We start from the raw sequence: 19,134 nt of genomic DNA, 5'->3' as shown, positions 1-19,134 counted from the left end.
GTTAAAAAGGAATTATGAATTATAGACCCATTTCTATATTGCCAATTTTAGCGCAAAAGATGAAAAAATTAGTTTTTAGTACAATGGCATCGTATAGCGAGAAGTTCTATTTAATAAATAAGTCTCAGTACAGATTCCGTGAAAATAGAAACACTGAAGTTTTGCTGGAAGATCTTTTAGATTACATCAACTACAGTCTTGATAGGAATCAATTTGTTTTAGCCCTATTTTTAGATTTAACAAAAGCCTTTGAAACTATCGATCATCAGCGGCTATTAATAAAACTAAGAAATTAGGGATTTAGAGGTCCCTTCAACGCGTTCCTGTAAGACTATATTACAAACAGGTATTAGTTAAATTTGGCAAGTTTAAAAGTAGATTAACATCACTTAACTCGGGAGCACAACAGTGGTCAATACTAGGACCCCTTTTATTTAACATTGATGTGAACCAAATTGGAACTCTACCTTGTACATCTCCATGGTATCAGTATGCGCATGATACTGCCATGGTAGTAGGGCACAGTGACGAAAAAGTGCGTTGTCCACTTTTCAAAAAAAAATATTGAAATAATATTGAGCTGGCTTTCTGCTAATCACATTTTTGTTAATTCCAATAAAACGAAGCTGATATGTTTCCGTTGTCCGTATAAACATTTAAATTTAGGCACTACGTTATTTCTCCACTCACAGAAATGCACATGTTGCAGTTGTGTAGCATTATATTATGTTACAAAAACTAAATATTTAGGAAGCACCAAGATCAAAATCTTCTGTGGAATGAGCATATAGAATACCTTATCAAAATAATGCGTGTTGTCTCACTCTATTTGTACGTAATGCGTAGTGTAGCGATATTGTTATTAAGTAGAGTTTATAGTGCACTGGGTTAGTCTATACTCCGATATGGTATCTCTTTATATCGGGTGTGTTCTAATTGTAAAAAAAAGGAAAGACGTTAACAACTCCCTGTAACGCCAAATTAGAGCGCAGCTCTCTGGGGAGGGGGAGGACGGGAGGGAACTGAAGGAAGGGTTTGGACTCTCCTCATCCGTACCCTCACCTCCTCCTCCCCTGCTCCTGTCCTGCTCCCTCCTCATCTCCTGCTCCCTCCTCTCCTCCTCATCTTTCCTCCTCCCCTCTTCCCACCTCCTCCTCTCCTCCTCCCCACCTCCCTCCTGCTTCACTCCTCCTCCCCAAACTCTTACCTCCTCCTCCTTCCTTCTCCGCCCCTTTTTCTCCTCCTCCCCCTCCTTCTCTCCCCGCGTTGCATCATCAAACGTCTCCCATAATGCAACGCGGGACATGAGGTCACGTGACCCTCGTGAGGGCACGTGACCCTCGTGACGTGATGTCACGTGATCCTCGTGACGTCACGAGCCCCGCGCGTTGAATTATGGGACATTCCCCATAATGCACCGCGCGGTTACGTCGACGGTGACGGCGACGGCGACGCCGCTCAAGCCGGAAACGCGCGACTAAGAGCTGCGCTCTAAAAAGAAAAGAATGACAAAATAACACTTAAAATTGCAAGTAATATTACTTATGGAACAACCTACGCAGAGTTGGAAATGAATCAGAAAACGTATGTCTTAAAATTGTTATCCATAGAAAAGCTGCATTGCTATGTTATTTTAGTAAAGCGCTATTATAAGAGCAACTTTAAAATATCACTAAAAAGGAGCGAACACTTAACCGCATAGAAAGTATCGGTATTCCGAAGATGTATCCAAATTATTGGAGAAAACACTGGCATATTACGCCCCATTTTATTTTAATAAGCTTCCGGAAACTTACTATTACCTGGAGTCGCTGGAACAAGTAAAGTATGAACTAAAAGATTGGCGTTTGGATTTGGTGATGTAACCTGGCTCTCTTGCTTTAGTATTCCACTGAGTTTTTCCTCTTTTCTTCTGGCCTGCTTTTTTCGTGTGCCAGTAGCTCACACAAGAGGATTTCAGTGTAAGCAGCCCTCTGGACGCCAGGTCCGGCATTCAAGCACACTAGTGCTTTCAGGGGCCGGCATGTGTAATATGTTTATGATCTGAATAAAATTATTATTATTTTTATTATTCTGCAGCAGTCACCTGATTGTAATTATGCACGTTTACGATTTCTTCGATTTTTTGACAGTATAACGCAAGGGAAATGAGCATGGGCGCCTAGCTTTGGATCGAGCTTCCAAGTGCAATTTTTTGTTCGCGTAATATTAAAGTAAAACGGAATTCATCAGGCAGATGATGTCTCTAGTATTTGTCTAGGAATAGCATCCACAATCAGACGCTCGCGTGCGCTGTCAGTACCGCAGTCCTCGATCAACGTTCTCACGAATTTGTCACAGGAAAACTAACAAAATGCGTTTTCTCCCTCTTATTTGTTGCCACAACAAATCTTTGGCAATGCTAAAAATGTTGATGAATACTGCGCAACGTTTTTTTTTCTTAGAAAAAAAAAAGAATCACGAGCAGAATGCAAAATCTCAAGGCTAAAAATACCTGTATAGTTGGCTATCACAGGAGCTGGGATTTCTTGTTGGCTACTGCCACCTTTCCCGTCCTGAGACTTTTTAGTCACGCTGGGACTAAAAAGTTCCAGGGAATGTTGTCTTAATACGGTCATTATGACACTGGCGACAGTTTTTGGTAATACGCTTTGTGAACCCTCAGAAAAACTATGTGTTTCACGGAGTGTCCGATGGTGTCGTGGAGTCAGACTGGTCAGACCAAGCGGGTCGGGCGGTCTGCAACAACAGCGCCGCTACGCGGTAGTGGATTGCAGCGCGTCACTTTTTTTCAGAGCTTGTCAATTTAGCCGATCCAGTAACGTTGGTCGTAATATAACGACTTCACAGTGCTTAAACAAACAAAACAGGCACTCACTTGATTACAGACACAAAAACATATACACAGCGTTGTTCCCACTACTCTTTGCATTTCGTCTTCGCTTTCTTCTACGTATTGTTAAAACAAAATCATTAAATTGTTTTGTCCTTGTTTTCGTGTCCGATTAAAACCGAGTCGTAAAATGGTCCGCGATTATCTTAAGGTGAGGCAAGCTAATTTTTTTTGCAGATAAGGTGAGAGATGGGCTGCTCAGGCATCCATCGTCAAGCCTGGCATTGTGCATCGCTTCAATTATTTCTCTAGTTGGTTGTTGATTCGGTCTAGCACGGTGCAACTACGTGGTTGTGCCACACAACCCCAATCCCTGCAGTGCAGACTTAGAGTTAGCTCTAGTAGTGGTATTGTGGTGTTTGCGAAGTCGATCGTTGAGGCACTGTCCAGTCTGGCCGATATAGCATTTTTCACAGGAGAGAAGAGGGGAGTACACGACCTTTTCTATGCACTGGACACAACTGATTTGTGCTCCTTAATGCAGCTTTCTGATGTGTTTGAAAAAGCGTTCACTTTTTTGTACGAGCTAGAGAGCTTGTGCAATACCACCACAACGTTGACTTTTTCCGCTACTTTTTTATTCTATGGGAGAAGTTTTGAATTCAAGGCACAACAATATGCCTAGTTGACCTGTCTCTTGGTGGAGGTTGCGTGATCCCCCCCCCCCCCCCCCCCCCCCCGTCTTTTTATATCTTTGAGGAGGTTTTTTGAAATCAACCTTAAAAAAAAAACTTGGGTAGCCTGCTGCTGTTAGGAGAGAGGTTAGAGCATCGAAGCTTGTTTTGACTAGGGTGCCCTCATGTGCGCTTTGCTTAGGGTGGAAACAACTGGCCGTTTTGTTCCCACTTTTACATTTATTTTTTGTTCAGAAGCGCGTGAAAGAGCGTGTCCCTACACGCGTATGTGGCGCTGACTGTGCTATGGCGACATTTTGTTTTCGTCGATTTTTTTGTATTTTCCCCGTGAGCGCGTGCTGTCGGCATTGGGTACTACAAAGGGTGGCATCACTCTAAACAGAAGTTCATTGAGGCACCCTAGTTTTGACCGAATGTTCGCATGATTTGTCAAGTGAGTTTCGGAGGCATGGATTCACGATGCCTCTCTTGACCAGCTCGGAGTTAACAGAGCTGAAGTGAAGTAGCAGCTTTTTTCCCCGTGGCTTATATCACCAGCATACGTGATCGCTCAATAAAAAAATGGACGCATCTCCACGTGGTGAATGATGTTGATTGGGGCTAAGCTCTGGAGGTGCTGATGATACTGATTTTATTGTTCACAGGTAGTGCTGATGGTGCTGATTTTTGTTTATTGCTCACAGGTAGTGCTGAGTTCCGGGTTGCGTTTCGACTTCATTATTACTGCTATATGGTCGGTGAAATGCAGAGCCAGTGGTTCTTCTAGCGGATCACCTTGGATCCGCTAGAAGCAATGGGAACGCAACTCCATCACTTAAGTCAACGGTCCATGTCAGAAAGAGAATGTGTGGCATGGATCGTGGGTATATACGCAGTTGAGCATTTGACCGCAGCGCCCTCTCGTCTATAAACGTTGAGCCAATGCATGCAATGTTTAACACGATTATATACGCAATTGACCGCAGCGCCCTCTCCTGTATATATGTTGAACGGCTACATGCAACGTTGGAGTGTACCGTAGTGTTTAAGACGTCTGCCTCGTAAGCAAGCGGTCCTGAGTTCGGACCCCCGTGCGGGCGTACGTCTTTTTTTTTTTTTTTTTTTTTTTAAAGTGGGCCGATCCCGGGGGCAGTGCAATCGATGCCGGGGGCTCGTCAAGCAACAACTGAGTTGCTTTTTTCTCTGTCTCCCCTCTCCAAACGGAGAGAAATAAAGAGTTTGAGTTTGAGTTTGATGTGAACACGGACGCCGGACAAGGCTAGACCCTAAGGAGCTTCGCCCCTAACGTAGTCGTAAATCCAGGGATCTGATGGATTTCTTACCTGGAAGCTCGTAGGTAAGCTCCGACAGATACATGCAGCCATTGAAATTGCATAGAACGTTGACCATCGTTGAAGCGATGGATAATGCAGCCCAACTCTCACCTCATCTGCGAAAGAACTAGCTTACCTCACCTTAAGAAGATAATCGCAGAGTATTTCAGGAATTGGGTTTATTAGGCGGAGGCAAAAACGAGGACAAAACAATATACAGATTTTGTTTTAACAATATGTAGAAGAAAACGAAAACAAAATGTAAAGAGTTGGGAGTTCAACGCTGTATGTTTTTTTTGTTGTCTCTAATTGAGCGAGTGCCTGTTTTGTGAAACGTTTATGCGCTGTGAAGTTGCAAGATGAATAACAAACTAGCCCAAGTTGGTGTGTTAACAATCGCTGTGATCACCTGTTCCCAAGGTCCAAACTCCGTCGGGAGAACTCCGGTATTTGGGTGTTCACGCACAGTGAACGCTCGGGGATCTTGCATTTGTGTCTGCGAGTATTTGGTTTAGCAGATGATGACAAACACGCAAAGGTTATGAACACCGTGACGATGCGCTTTTGTCGCTTGTTGATTGGTTCCCTCCGGTCGTGGCGTCGGCTGCTATCAGACCTAAGTTCGTCCGCTTCTTACACAGGGGGTGCGATGATGTCAGAACGCCAGGCTCTTATTGGCTGATTGGAAGAAATAGTCGGTAGACCTCAAGACATCTATCATGGAGGTCTACCCACTAGCCTTCCAACCAAAGCTAATCATAGCTCGGCATCGTCCTGACGTCACTGACACGCCTTAGCAAGAAGCAGACGTCTTGCACTCCGCATATAATGAAACGGAGTATACTAATAAAATACAGTCTAAATTGTAAACATATATTTAGAAAATCCACCTGGCGCACTGTGTACGTCTAGTTTATGTTGGGTTTAAGCGCCGTTGCGCTGTTTGTTTTGAGAAGTCTCTCCACAACTGTTTTTGACAAACGACATAACGTGCGACATGCGCGTAGCTCGAATATCTGGATACTGCGCATATGTGCGCGTCATACGAGTGTGCTCCACTTGTTGTATGCACGAATGGTGTAGTGGTACTCTAGTTAATGTTTTGTTTCCACCTGGCTACGAAGGGGCGTCGTTCGACAGAGGAGTTCAACGCTTGGAGCTTTCCTTTTTTTCTTCTAAAAGGTCGGTAAAGAGTTGTCATTCATAAAGAAGCAGACACAAAAAACATTACCGCTTAAGTTTAATTTTATATTATATTGTATTTTTTGAGGGCATATAAATCCGAAAGTGTAGTTGTGTGAATTAAATATTAGGGCTTATTCACACCTGCAGCATAACGCTAAATCAGCGTTATAGATACAGCACTGACTTTGCTCTATAGCAGCTGTGCATTAGCTTTCCGCTGTAAGTGACTCTGCCCTTTTCAGCGTAAATGAATTATGCAGAGCTAACTTAGCGATAAGTCAGCACTGAGACCAGCCCTGATGCGTCGCTGGATCTACCTTAGCGCTGAGCTGTATCTGTGAAACGGCCTTTACAGATTTGGCGTAAAGTTATTTCTGGACAGCGGAATGCCAACAATACATCCTGTCTGTTCGTTGCTCTCGTTTTATTGAATCACACAGATAAAGTACTTTTCAACCTATCGCAATTGTTTTTCGTCCCCTTTACATCATTAGGAAAACCTCCCGAACCTCGGTAAGCATGGCGGCTCGAATTGTGAACGGAGTGATACAATCGCCTCTTCCAGACTTCGACGTTGGGAACAGCTCTGCTTCTGAACTCATAGAAGGACGCTTGAAGAAACTATTACATAAGGTGATCATTGTGAGTATGCGAGTCCCCTGATTTGTGTGATGGTGATGAAAATCTCCAAAATTTCACCTGGAAAGTGTGCGATCAATCCGTTATTAACAGAATTGCAACATGTACCTCCCGTGTTGCGTAGGCGTCAACACCACAACGATAAGATCAACCATTTTTAGCTTGTGCCTACGTGACAGTGGTGAGATAACATGTCGGTTATTTTTTAACCTTCTGTCGCGTTGGCGTCCGCGCCTAACACCTTGTTGATTTATTGAACGCCCGGCTAAACTCTATGAAGCAAATATGCGGCCAAGAGCCTACAGACTTTGCCCGGCGGCGCGGTAGCTTTGCGCGCGGCGCAACAGCCACTTTTCTGACGCCACGCGCACAGCAAACGCCGCCGGGCGAAATTCGTCGATTCTTTTTCTCTATGGAGTTTCATCTTAAACTAGAGAAGTAGCGTGACGCGTCTAAGGAAAGACAATAAGAAGCTATAATAGGAAGAAACTTCATTCCGTTTAAACATCCAGTATTGTACCTAATATCGCCGCCGCGTATATAAGACAAAGATATCGCCTCAAGCTGAATGACAAATTTACAGCTTGCTTGTTCAGGCTTCCATTTTCCGGATTAAAGATTGCCTTTTAGAGCGCATCTCTTAGGCGCCCGTTTCCGGCTTGAGCGCCGTCCGTGTAACCGCGCGGGGCATTATGGGACGCGCGGTACTAGACAAGTCAGTGATGCCTGACGTCACTGATGACGTCATCAGGGACGTCATCGGCATCGGCATCGCCATCGTCACTGATGACGCAATCAGCGACCCCCGTGAGGTCAGTGACGTCATCGTCATCAGTGACGTCCCTGATGACGTCATCGGCATCGTCACCGATGACGTCGTCAGTGACGTCATCGGCATCCGTATCGTCATCGTCAGCGCCACTGACGACGTCACCAATGACGTCATCGGCATCGTCATTGATTACGTCATCGGCATTCGCATTGTCATCGTCATCGCCACTGATGACGTTACTGATGACGTCACTAGTGATGATGACGTCAAGAGTGACGTCATCGTCACGTGACCCCATAGGGGTGACATGACCCCCGTGAGGTCACGTGACCCCAGTGACGTCACATGATCCCCGTGAGGTCACGTGACACTCGTGAGGTGACGGCGACGCCGCTCGGAGGGAGTAGCAGACAGGATGAGGACGTGAGGAGCAGGGAGGAGGGGGTTTACCTTCCCCTCAGTACCCTTCCCTCCTCCTCCTCAGGAGCTGTGCTCTAATTCGGCGTTACAGGGAGTTGCAAACGGCTTTCATATTTTAGAGCGCAGCTCTTAGGGGCCCGTTTCCGGCTTGAGCGGCGTCGGCGTCGCCGTCGGCGTCGCCGTCGCCGTCGCCGTCGGCGTCGGCGTCGGCGTAACCGCGCGGTGCATTATGGGAAATGTCCCATAATGCACCGCGCGAGCCCCCACCGGGGTCACGTGACCTCGTGGGGGGCACGTGACCCCCCCGAGGTCACGTGACCCCGGTGCATCATGGGAAATGTCCCATAATGCACCGCGCGAGCCCCCCACCGGGGTCACGTGACCTCGGGGGGGGGGGGGGGGGCACGTGACCCCCCCGAGGTCACGTGACCCCCCGAAGTCACGTGACTCCCCTGAGGTCACGTGACCCCCGCCGATGTCGCGTGACCCCCAATGACGTCATCGTCACTGATGACGTCACCGGCATCCACATCGTCATCGTCATCATCACTGATGACGTCACCGGCATCCACATCGTCATCGTCATCATCACTGATGACGTCACCGGCATCCACATCGTCATCGTCATCATCACTGATGACGTCACCGGCATCCGCATCGTCATCGTCATCATCACTGATGACGTTACCGACATCCGCATCGTCAGCGTCATCATCACTGATGACGTCATCAGTGACGTCACTGATGTCGTCACCGGCATCCACATCGTCATCGTCATCGTCACTGATGACGTCACCGGCATCCGCATCGTCATCGTCATCATCACTGATGACGTCACCGGCATCCGCATCGTCATCGTCATCATCATCACTGATGGCGTTACCGACATCCGCATCGTCATCATCACTGATGACGTCATCAGCGACGTCACTGATGACGTCACCGACATTCGCATCGTCATCGTCATCATCACTGGTGAAGTCATCAGTGACGTCACTAATGACGTCATCGGTACCCGCATCGTCATCGTCAATGATGACGTCATCAGTGACCTCAGTGATGACATCATCGGCATTGGGGGTCACGTGACCCCCAAGGCCACGTGACCCCCCCTGGTTAGTTTAACCCCCCCCCCCCCAGTGCCCTTCCCTCCTCCTCCTCAAGAGCTGCGCTCTAATTCGGCGTTACAGGGAGTTGTAAGCAGCTTTCACTTTTTTATCGGGTTTTCCTCTTGATATTTCAAAGCGTAACAATGTGCTACTCAACATATATGAACGGAATTTGTAGAAGCTTCTTTAACAACATGTTTTGCGTTTTTTTCTATGAAAGGCTTTCCCCTTATTTTTTTAGGTTGACACCCAGCAAAGTTTGACCGCCTCTAGGTTGTTAAAAAAAATACGTAAATACGCTGTAGGCTATTATCAACACGGTGTTAAACCGGGGACCAAGGTGTGTGTGTGTGTTGGCAACACCGTTGAAAATGTAGCCGCGGCATTTGGTGTTATGTTTGCGGGCGGGACGCTCGTCATGGCGAAGACGGCCTACGTGGAAAGTGAGTGCTCAAAACGCCTTAAATTGAATCGAAGATACATTTAAGCATTTTTTTAGGAATAGTAAGTTTAATATGAGTCCTGTTTTATAGGGGAGTTGGTGTATACGATTGAAGACAGCCAATGCACTTTTCTACTAATCGACCTAGAAACCGCGCCACAGGCTGCAAAGTGGAAGATACCACCAAGCATTAAGGTGAGCAAGTGCTTATCTATATAATTAGTGAAGCATTTTACAGACAATAAAACTAAGGCCTGCACTTCCCTCGCCAGGGGAAGATACTGGGATAAAAACACTTCTAGCGCCCCCCCCCCCCAAAATAAAAGAAAGAAAAAAAATCTTGGCGTGTGTTTTTAACCGTTTGAGAAACCACGGCTGTTTTTTACTTGTAAGTGCTTGTCATGAAATTACTTCGCTGGTTTCAAAGCTACTTGTCATGTCGTACGAATCATGTTCGAATCTCTAATGCCCCTCCTAAACTATTTTACTCAACTTCAGGTGTCCCCCAGGGGTTTATACTTGGGCCTCTTTTGTTTCTGATATTTGTTAATGATATAGCCTTATGTGTAAAAAAAGCTGAGCTTCTACTCTTTGCGGATGATATTAAGATTTTTATGCGCGTTGTTACTCCTCTTGATTGCAATGCTCTTCAGCACGAAGTGAACAACATACTGCAATGGTCTTTAGCGAATAAATTGCTCCTAAATTTTACCAAAAATAACGCTCTTTCTTTAAACAGACGACACACGGTTATGCATTTTACTGACTCTTTGGGAGGAGCTCCAATCGAACGCGTTACTGTGATAAAAGATCTCGGTGTGTGCCTTGATAGCGCGTTGTCATTTAAGGCTCATGTTTCCTTTTTTGTTGGCCGTGTGATGAAAACGCTTGGTATCATATCTTGTATAACTGAAAAGGTCAGACGCCGTGCTTGTATGATTCGTTTATTTTGTGCTTGAGTTCGTTCACGGCTTGAATTTGCCTCTGTTGTTTGGAATTCTCTAACAAGTACACAGTAAGTATCGAATCAGTGCAAAAAAGAATGATACGCATTTTATATAAAAGACACTTTCAGCGTCGCTTTTATTATGATTATGAATTTCTTCTTAAGAGTTTTACTTAGGTTTTTGTCAAATAGAAGATTCGAGCGTGATCTGATTTTTTCTTTGCACAGGGTGGTAAATGGTTGGACTGATGCTAATCAACTTTTGAACTTTGTCGATTTTCATGTTCCTTGTCACGTTACCAGAAATTTTATTTCATGTTCCTTGTCACGTTACCAGAAATTTTATGCCCAATTCATGTCTAAACTCTCGCCACTGTCCGGTATGCAAATTTCATTTAATACAATCGCATCGTCTAGCTTGGACATCTTTGCAGATTCCCTAGCTTTTCGCCGGAACTTGGCAAGTCTAGTTAAAAGATGAAACTTTATTACATTTTGTGTGAAGTGTGCGACCTATTCGTAGTCATGCTAATTTGTACATTTTAAGCTGTGCGTGTGCTGTGTTTCTTCTTTTTGTCTTGTGTGCGCCAATGTGAAGACCCGCGTGGTTGTTTTGGGCACATTTAATAAACAAATTATTATTACTATTATTATTGTACTTTGAATGCAAGTTATTTTTTACGAGAGAGTGAATAGACCTCGCTAACTTTGTTGTAGCGAAAGGGCCGATCAAGCCTTTATTTGCAATTGCAGCATTCGACGTGACACTAAGGAATTTGGTAATAAAAGTCTCAGTAGGTTAACACATATAAACAGTACATTAATTTGAAGAAGGTTGAATTCCTTCCTTATTCAGAAGAGAAGAACCTGTCTCTATCGCCCTCGAGATTATATATCGATTGCGTTTAGGAATACGAGTCCACCAGTTTGTTTCACCATGCAACAATCACAGCATTCTATCAGAACCTTTTTATTATACTTCGCAGGGGTTGTTCGCAGTAGGGGGTGCGCCCGGCTTCATCGACGTTCTCCTTTTCCAAGAACTTCCTGATGCGTCCTTCAAACCGCACGTGCCTACAGAAGCCGAAAAAGAAGTTGTGGTCGTTCTGTACACGTCGGGATCAACGGGTCTTCCAAAGGGTGTGGAAATATCGCACAAAGCGTATTGTGCCTCGTTCTATGCATACAGGTACTTGATGATGGAAGGTGAAATATATATACGTTTTGAAAACAAAAGAGTAAAGTTATGTAAGGCCGGTAGTATACGTTTCTTTTATTTTTGTGTAAAGGCACGGATGTATAATACACTCAGTATGTAATTTGTGAAGTTAATAAAAAAGGAAAGAGTGCATGTAATAAGCTTCGCATAAACTAACCTTATAATAAATAAGCACCGATGTCGACATGAAGGAACTGAAGTTTATTTTGTGAAAGTGGCTACTGGGATAGTAAAAGCAATTACCTGCCAAATAAAAAGACATCAGAAAGCAAGTTTGATCCTGCTTTATAAAATTGAAACTTGATGTAAACCAGGAACGGTATTTTAAAAGATGGCGCACGAAATAATACTTTTCGGGCCCCCACGGGTCAAATTTATTTTAAGCACATCACCACTAAAAATCTGTGGAGGTAAAATTAAAGTAGGAGCCCAAATCTTTGTGCATCGCTTGTTTATATTTTTGGTTCTCCCATTATGTCGCACTTTATGAGCCACTCATATTAAAAGCCGAGCACGTGATATGTTACTTTATGCAAAGAGTTAAACATTAAATTCGATTGACAAAGGCATATCTGGTGCGTTCTTTCGTCTTTGAAACTTCCTGTATTTATGCATATCTATTCTTTTGGGTTCCAGGTCTACTGGAATTTGCACCGAAGACGATGTTTACTTGGCCTGGAATCCCTTCACCCATGTGTCGGGTTTTGCGGTAGCCATGTTTTCTATGCTTATAGGAGCAAAGACTGTCATCGCCGATCCCGCAATTTCGTACGAAGATTTTCTGAAAACTCTCAAAACCTTTAAGGTAAGAATATTCAGGTGGAACTAGAAATCCCGATCATATCGCAGAGTAGTTTATCCTTACCAAGCCGAGTACTCTACATTTATTTAAGAGTAGCAGATAGTGATTGATTTTTATTTTACATTCCTCAACAAAATATTTTTAATGCGAAAGCATTAACTATTGATTAAAGCTCAGCAATGCAGATGCATTGTCATGGAAGCCGTGGAGCCAGTGGGGTTCGTCGCGCCTGTGCAGTAGGGGAACATGATATCACCGCCGGAACGCCGTATGCGATAATAAAGCGTGGTGCGCTTCTTGTAGGAATGCGCTGCGTCTAGGAATGCTTCCGCATTCCTACACCGTAAGCAGTATTAAATATCCTCCTGTAATGTTTTTTTTTATGACAAGATTGGTCTATTCCCTTTCTTGACTCAAGACACCAAGCTATAGCTGCATATTGCAGTGGCATTTTTCATGACACTAAATTTAGAAAACCCGGTGGGGGTTAATGTGTGCGTTTTTCTCTTTGTTATAAAATCGAACGCTCTACGTACGAACATTACTGCAGTCGACATTCACTGTCTGGTGCGAAAAACGAACGCTTATAAGAAGGTTTTCATAAATACGAACTTTTTTAAATTTTTAAATGAGCTATATATTCAGTATTCATCACACTGCAAAAGGTATTCGTGATAGGCCTCACGAAAAATATATAGATCAAGCTAGCATACAGTACAATGCTGTATCCAATTTGTGGGTAGACAATACGAATAGCAATAGCTTTGTTTTCTTTAAATCCCCTCTTGGTGGTTTTTGGCGTTGCGTCTGTAACTTGCTTCTATAAGTTCCAAACATGCTGGCTTGGTTTCACAGCAACAGCATAGTCAAGAAGAAAGAGACCTTTATTTCTTTTAGGTTCAAATTTAAGGCAATTTTTTCTGCGACGTTTTAGATGGAGGATATCGATTGGTTGTAAGTGAAAAATTAATGAGTGCGCAGGCGCGCTGGTGGAAGTTGATCATGATGTAGAATGTGGTAAAAGCTGGGAAACTTGGTCGAAGAAAAAGAAAGGGGAAAAGAACGTGTCAACGTTCTTTTCCTCTGTCCCTTAATTGTAAGTGGTGTCAGTAAACAAACCAATCAGTTTCAGCACTTTGATTGGAAGCCAGAGATGTTGCTGAAGCTCCTATTTGTTTAATTAAATGCGCTAACTTTTTGCTTCTGGTTTAAAAAACTTTTGTTTCATTCCGTACTCAAGACTATTTTAGAAATACCGCCAACAATCTCACCTGGAGTGTATATGATTACTATAATACTGATAAATCGACATTGATTTGCCACTATAGATTCTCCAGCTTTCAGAGTTTTGACATTGTTAAAAAAACTAAACAATATAAGGGGTCAAGTACAAAACTAAATCTAAGACTTTCAATGTTGGCCTTCTATCAGTGTGAAATGAAAATTCTTGCTCACAACAATTTTGTGTAAAAAAATAGTGCATGATTTTGAACGAGCAAGTTAGAAATGTTACCCGACATGAAGCCTCTGTCAGGATGCTTACATACATTTGGGCTATACAAAATTTTTACATTCTTCAATCAAAGTGCCAATGTTTCGGCGTAACAATAATATCAATATTTACCTTACTGTGCTTGAAAAAAAGCTCTCTATGATATGTTGATTTTTCCCTTTACAGGTATCTATTTTTATTGGCGTAGTTGGCCGGATGTGGGATATTTTTCATAAAGCAAGAAAAAACAACGATATTATACCTGCTGTAAAACGAATAATGGCGGGTGGATCAGTACTCACGAAATTGTTTGCAACGGAAATTCGTGAAATATTCAACGTGGAATCACTCATCAATATCTACGGTATGACCGAAACTTTTTGTATTGTAAGTTCCTCACCTGTTGGTCAAATTACCTTCGACCATAGTGGTGTTCCTCTGGCCGGGAGCAAATTCAAGGTATGTCTGAAATGCCTCAACTGGTACATATTTTCTTCATTTGGAAACATTTAAAAAATGAACGACCCACTTAGTGTTCACATTTTTATTTAGTATAATATAGGAACAAACATTTTATTTCGATGTAGCAAAAATATAGGTTTATTGTTGTTATAATCTGCAAAGTCGGTACCGTAATGTTTTTAGATTCTTACAGATGTTCAATGTAATATTGTAACACCGATTTTTCCAAACGTTTGAGCATTTTCCCGCAATATGTATGCGTAAATGGGGAATAAGAATATTATTACAATAAAACTTATCTTGAAAGTACAGTTCAAAAATGTCTGTATTGAGTGTTGCACTTTTACGCTTCCCTAAAAGTAAGCATAGATATCCTCAATGCTTGAGAGGTGTTCAATTGGCCATGTTATTACCATTGTCTTTGGTGTATCCGTCGCGTTTTTTTTTTAACTGAGTTGACGAGTTTGCTTTTTTTTTTATGCGTGGGACTTGTGTGAATTTGGGTCTATAAGTGAAGACTGGAACTTTGCCTCAAATTTATACTTTTTTCGATTCATTTGTGAGAATATTAAAACTGGGCCCCACTTGCGCATATAACATGATCAATACACATATGAGAGCTCATCAGTGAAGTTTTAACGCGCCGATTTAAAATATACGTATAAGTGCGAGCTATACTAACGGGCGACGTATCTACAAAAAAAGTAATTGTGAGAACTTCTTTTTCCAAGGGGTGTGACCCAGAGAACTATAAAATATATATCGAGAAAAAAAAAGATCGGTAGTTTTATATGATGATAACTGTAAGACAAGTAACAGTGCGGTCTAGTTGCAAGTCACCTTCATGCTTCAAACACCTAGATAAAGCTCTAGTGTCGTTGCAGATGTTTTTAAGGACACGTAAAAAGAGGAACATGCATATATACGTTCCGGGCGGTACACACGGAGTGTAGCCATTTTGTTTAATTTCTTTCATTGTATGTTGGTTTACGTCAGGATTCAATCTGCGTCCAGCAAGATGCCCATAAAAAGATACCCAGGATTGTTTTAGAAACGCTTGATTTTAAATGGTTTCTGTATAGGTTAATAAAGCTTTCAATATAATACATTTTCATGTGAAGGCATTTTACCTACTGCGGTGAAAATTTTTCTCCACCCTCATAAGATTCTGCCGCCTAAGACTTGTGCCAAAATCTCTGGCATCTATAGTAAAAGCCAATAGTGGTAATAAAGTGTTTCTTAGTTTTAATATACAAGGACATCGAAATTTTAGGGTCATATTTAGGAAGATTAGAAAGTTGGAAAGCATGAGTTCTCAGTATTTTTTTTATTTACTTCCGTCACTATTTTTTTTCTCGACACGATATAGCCTTAGTGCTTCGCAATGCAGTTTGAGTGCTGTATCGTTTTCTGTCGCCCTTCTTAAGCTTTCGCTCTCGTTTCTGCATAACGCATTTTCTTAGAGCCTGATCAGTAATAAAAATTATAACTTTCTATTCCACCTTATGTGGTCTGCAATGTAAAATATTTGTTACATAAAAAAAAAACAAAAAAAACTTACCGAAAACCGGAGTTCGGGATGGACGTGTCGTTCTGCTTAGTTAGATAAAATAATTGCAAATCAAATCGAAGAACAGTATTCACATAAAAATAACCACCAACAGGGTGTGACTAGCGAACCAAGGAACACACTTGCGCATGTATGAATAGAAAAGAAATATCGCCGCGGGGCTAATGCGCCAGTACTTACTTTCTGAAAGCTGCCTATCTAACATGTCCTGTTCCCTCTTGCCTTAAAGAAGTCCGTATGCATTGCGCGACCTTGTTTTAATTTAGTGTTATCCGACAATTTTGAGGGTGTAAATAGTCGTAGAAAGACTAAACATTACAATCTGAGAATATATTACAACGAATTGCCACAGATATCTAACAATATTTGAAAACGGTGGTGCCAGCTGCCATTTATTAAGAGTGGATAGTTGGGCGAGTTGGTAAGAGTTCGTTCGAATTCGAGTTCAAGAGAAAAACAGAGGTTATCCTGTGTATCTCTATTCCTTGTCATCGCCTCAGTACCGTTATTTTTCACTGTATCTTTTACTAAACAGTTCTAATTTCTTAAAAAAAGGAGAGTAAATGGAGTTTGAAATTTATGATTCAGGTTACAGACCTAATCAGCGGAGAGTCTCTTGGCCCATATCAAAATGGTGAAATCGAAATTCACACACCATGCATCATGAAAGGCTACTATGGGTGTCCTGAAGCTACCGCTGAAGCTGTGAATTCGGACGGCTGGTACCGTACAGGTACAGCAGTCGTCTCACTTGTTTTATTATTGAACACTCCAAGTAATTCACTATCCTATATTAAACACCACTGGTTTTATTGTACTTGTCTAGCTAGTTTGCATGCTTTTGCCTACTTCATCATATTTCTCTGCCCACAGTTTTGTCGTCGAGTTATGATAGTCAAGAGTTGTGTGTTGTGAGACAGGTAAACACACCCTCATAATTAAGAAATAAAACATTGAGACAAGGAAGCAAAAAGGAACATACACACCACGGTCTAAAACCAGCACAGCACACAGCTGTCAGTTTTTGTGTGCTCGAGACTTTCTCAGTGTAGTGAACGAGTGTCCCTGCTGTTGATTGTGTATAATTTGGAGGAAGTTTGTAATGTCCCTTTTTGTTTCATTCTATCAAGGTTTTATTTCTCGATTTTGGTTGTTCACCTGCTCACATGCGTTTTTACTCTTATTTTAGGCATACCCCACACGCTGTGCTGCAACGATAATTCATAAACCTAGCTGTGTCAAATGTCAACTAATTCGCATTTAGAAATGAATGTAGCCAGTATAGTATCAGCATTTTTGAATGTACAAGACGTTTAAAAAAGGCAAAATAATGATTGTTTTAAAGAACTCGAAATAAAGATATGATTCCTTTGGGAGAACGCTATCAACCGCGGCACACACCAGACAACAAGTTTAAAGTGAGAATCACAAAAGGCATACCTCAAATTAGCTCTCAACCCTTTCAAACACATACCGAGCTTGTACATTTCAAACAGGTATGTTTTATGCCATAATCTGTCTGGAATATGCCATAATCTGTCTGGAATACAGACAACTGAATTTTGTCTCATTAATCTTCGCCGAAGATAGGCTGTCATGGTTTCGTCGTACCTAAAGTAATAATAAATAAAAACATTCGCCGATAGCTTAGCGCCAATGAAGACATTATTGTTGCGAACCTGTGCTTATCACCATGTTACCTTTCGATTACAAGCTGAGGCTGACATTAAGAAAAGTGCGTGTTCCCCCAGAAAATGTACTGTGTCTTCATTTGCAGTAAAAGTGCAATAAGCACTACTGAACGCACAGTCTCCGTCCAAATATGACGCTAGTTAACGGACCAAATTTCAAAGTTTCAGAGCTTGCTGTTATGTAATTGAAAAGTTGTATGTATTTTAGAGCGCAGCTCTAAGGCGCGGCCCTCTTGCGGCTTGAGCGGCGTCGCAGCCGGTGTAACCGCGTGCGTTGCATTATAGGAATAATGCAATCGGGCTTAACCGCGCGTTTCGTTATGGGAAAATTTTCCCGCTAAATTTTAGCGGGAAAACTTTCGCAAATTTTCCTCGCTAATGTTTGCTGAAAAACTTTTCCTCTAAGTTTAACGGAAAATTTTCCCCGCTACATTTTGCGGGAAAATATTCCCATTAAATCTAGCGGAAAAATTTCCCCGCTAATCTTAGCGAAAAATTTTCCCGCTAAATTTAGCGGGAAATTTAGCGAACATTTCCCGCTAAATGGAAGAAGAGCAGAAGAAGAGGAGGGGGTGGAGGAGGGACATGCTCTCCCCTCCGTACCCTCCCCTTCTCCTCCTCAAGAGCTGTGCTCTGATTCGGCATTACAGAAATTGTAAACTTCTTTCTTTTTTTAAATTTTCAATGTAAAAGTTTTGTCCGACGAAGCTGTCGAAACATGGAGGCGAAAGGCGTCAGTTACCGGGAATGAGCCCTATTTCTCGTTGAAAGTTAAAAAAAAAATTACATAAAAAATTAGAATTGTATAGTGGTTATGTTTCAACATTTTGCATCTGGTCCGAACCGTAGCACAGATTGAGCGCCCGGCGATGAGTAGTCCAGTTTTGCAGTAAAAAATGACACTCTACTTTTTTTTTTTTAACGGGGACGCGCTGTACAGTAAGTTTACTACAAAACTAAAATGAGGTTTAAAGCGGTTTGGAAGAAACTTGTTAATGCCGCAGAAGACAATCATAAAACACTATGCGGAGGTACTGCTTGCATACGTTCTGCACGACCGTGGAGGCTGGACGAGCGCTAATTTCCGAACTACAGGCATCTTTTCGCCCACACTTATAACGTGTGTTAGAAATCGGTACGCACCTTGAATAGACCGAATCGCTTAGAACTTTGACCTTAAAACAAAAATATATGGCCATCACAACTCGTGAAGATGAGATTTTGATTTTTCAGGAGATTTTGGCTACTACGACACTCAAGGACGGATCCATGTCATCGATAGAATGAAAGAAATGATCAAATGCATGGATAATGTGGTCGCCCCTGCTGAGCTCGAAGAAATCTTATTGACCCATGAGGCTGTCGCCGAAGTCACAGTTGTGGGTGTTCCAAATCCAAAGTATGGCGAGGCTCCAACAGCTTGTGTCGTTCTTAAAGATTGCTTCAAGGGAAACCTCAAGAGCCTGGCGTCGGAATTGAAGGAGCTCATTGCAGGTATATGTCATCTTGACAATATTCATATTTCATCCATTGGTATGTTGTGA

At 42.5% G+C, this 19,134-nt stretch overlaps 1 protein-coding gene across 1 annotated transcript; it reads left to right on the top strand.

Moving 5' to 3' along the window:
* Window positions 1-9,384: 9,384 nt before the first annotated feature.
* On the top strand, window positions 9,385-19,134 carry LOC115308308 (luciferin 4-monooxygenase). The gene is made up of 6 exons (XM_042292828.1): window positions 9,385-9,409; window positions 9,500-9,603; window positions 11,341-11,543; window positions 12,210-12,378; window positions 16,488-16,632; window positions 18,824-19,134. The coding sequence occupies exons 1-6, from the start codon at window positions 9,385-9,387 to the stop codon at window positions 19,132-19,134; spliced, it is 957 nt and encodes a 318-aa protein (XP_042148762.1).

Source organism: Ixodes scapularis, unplaced genomic scaffold, assembly GCF_016920785.2.
Source record: "Ixodes scapularis isolate PalLabHiFi unplaced genomic scaffold, ASM1692078v2 PGA_scaffold3__209_contigs__length_174095766, whole genome shotgun sequence".
Lineage (NCBI taxonomy): Eukaryota > Metazoa > Arthropoda > Arachnida > Ixodida > Ixodidae > Ixodes > Ixodes scapularis.
This window is presented reverse-complemented; position numbering and strand designations above follow the sequence as displayed.

Excerpts from the sequence above, each read along its gene's own strand:
- LOC115308308 (XM_042292828.1), top strand. The coding sequence starts at position 9,385 with ATGGCGAAGACGGCCTACGTGGAAA. Across the intron at positions 9,410-9,499 it reads GAAGACGGCCTACGTGGAAA|GGGAGTTGGTGTATACGATT; the intron begins GTGAGTGCTCAA and ends CCTGTTTTATAG. Across the intron at positions 16,633-18,823 it reads GGACGGCTGGTACCGTACAG|GAGATTTTGGCTACTACGAC; the intron begins GTACAGCAGTCG and ends TTGATTTTTCAG.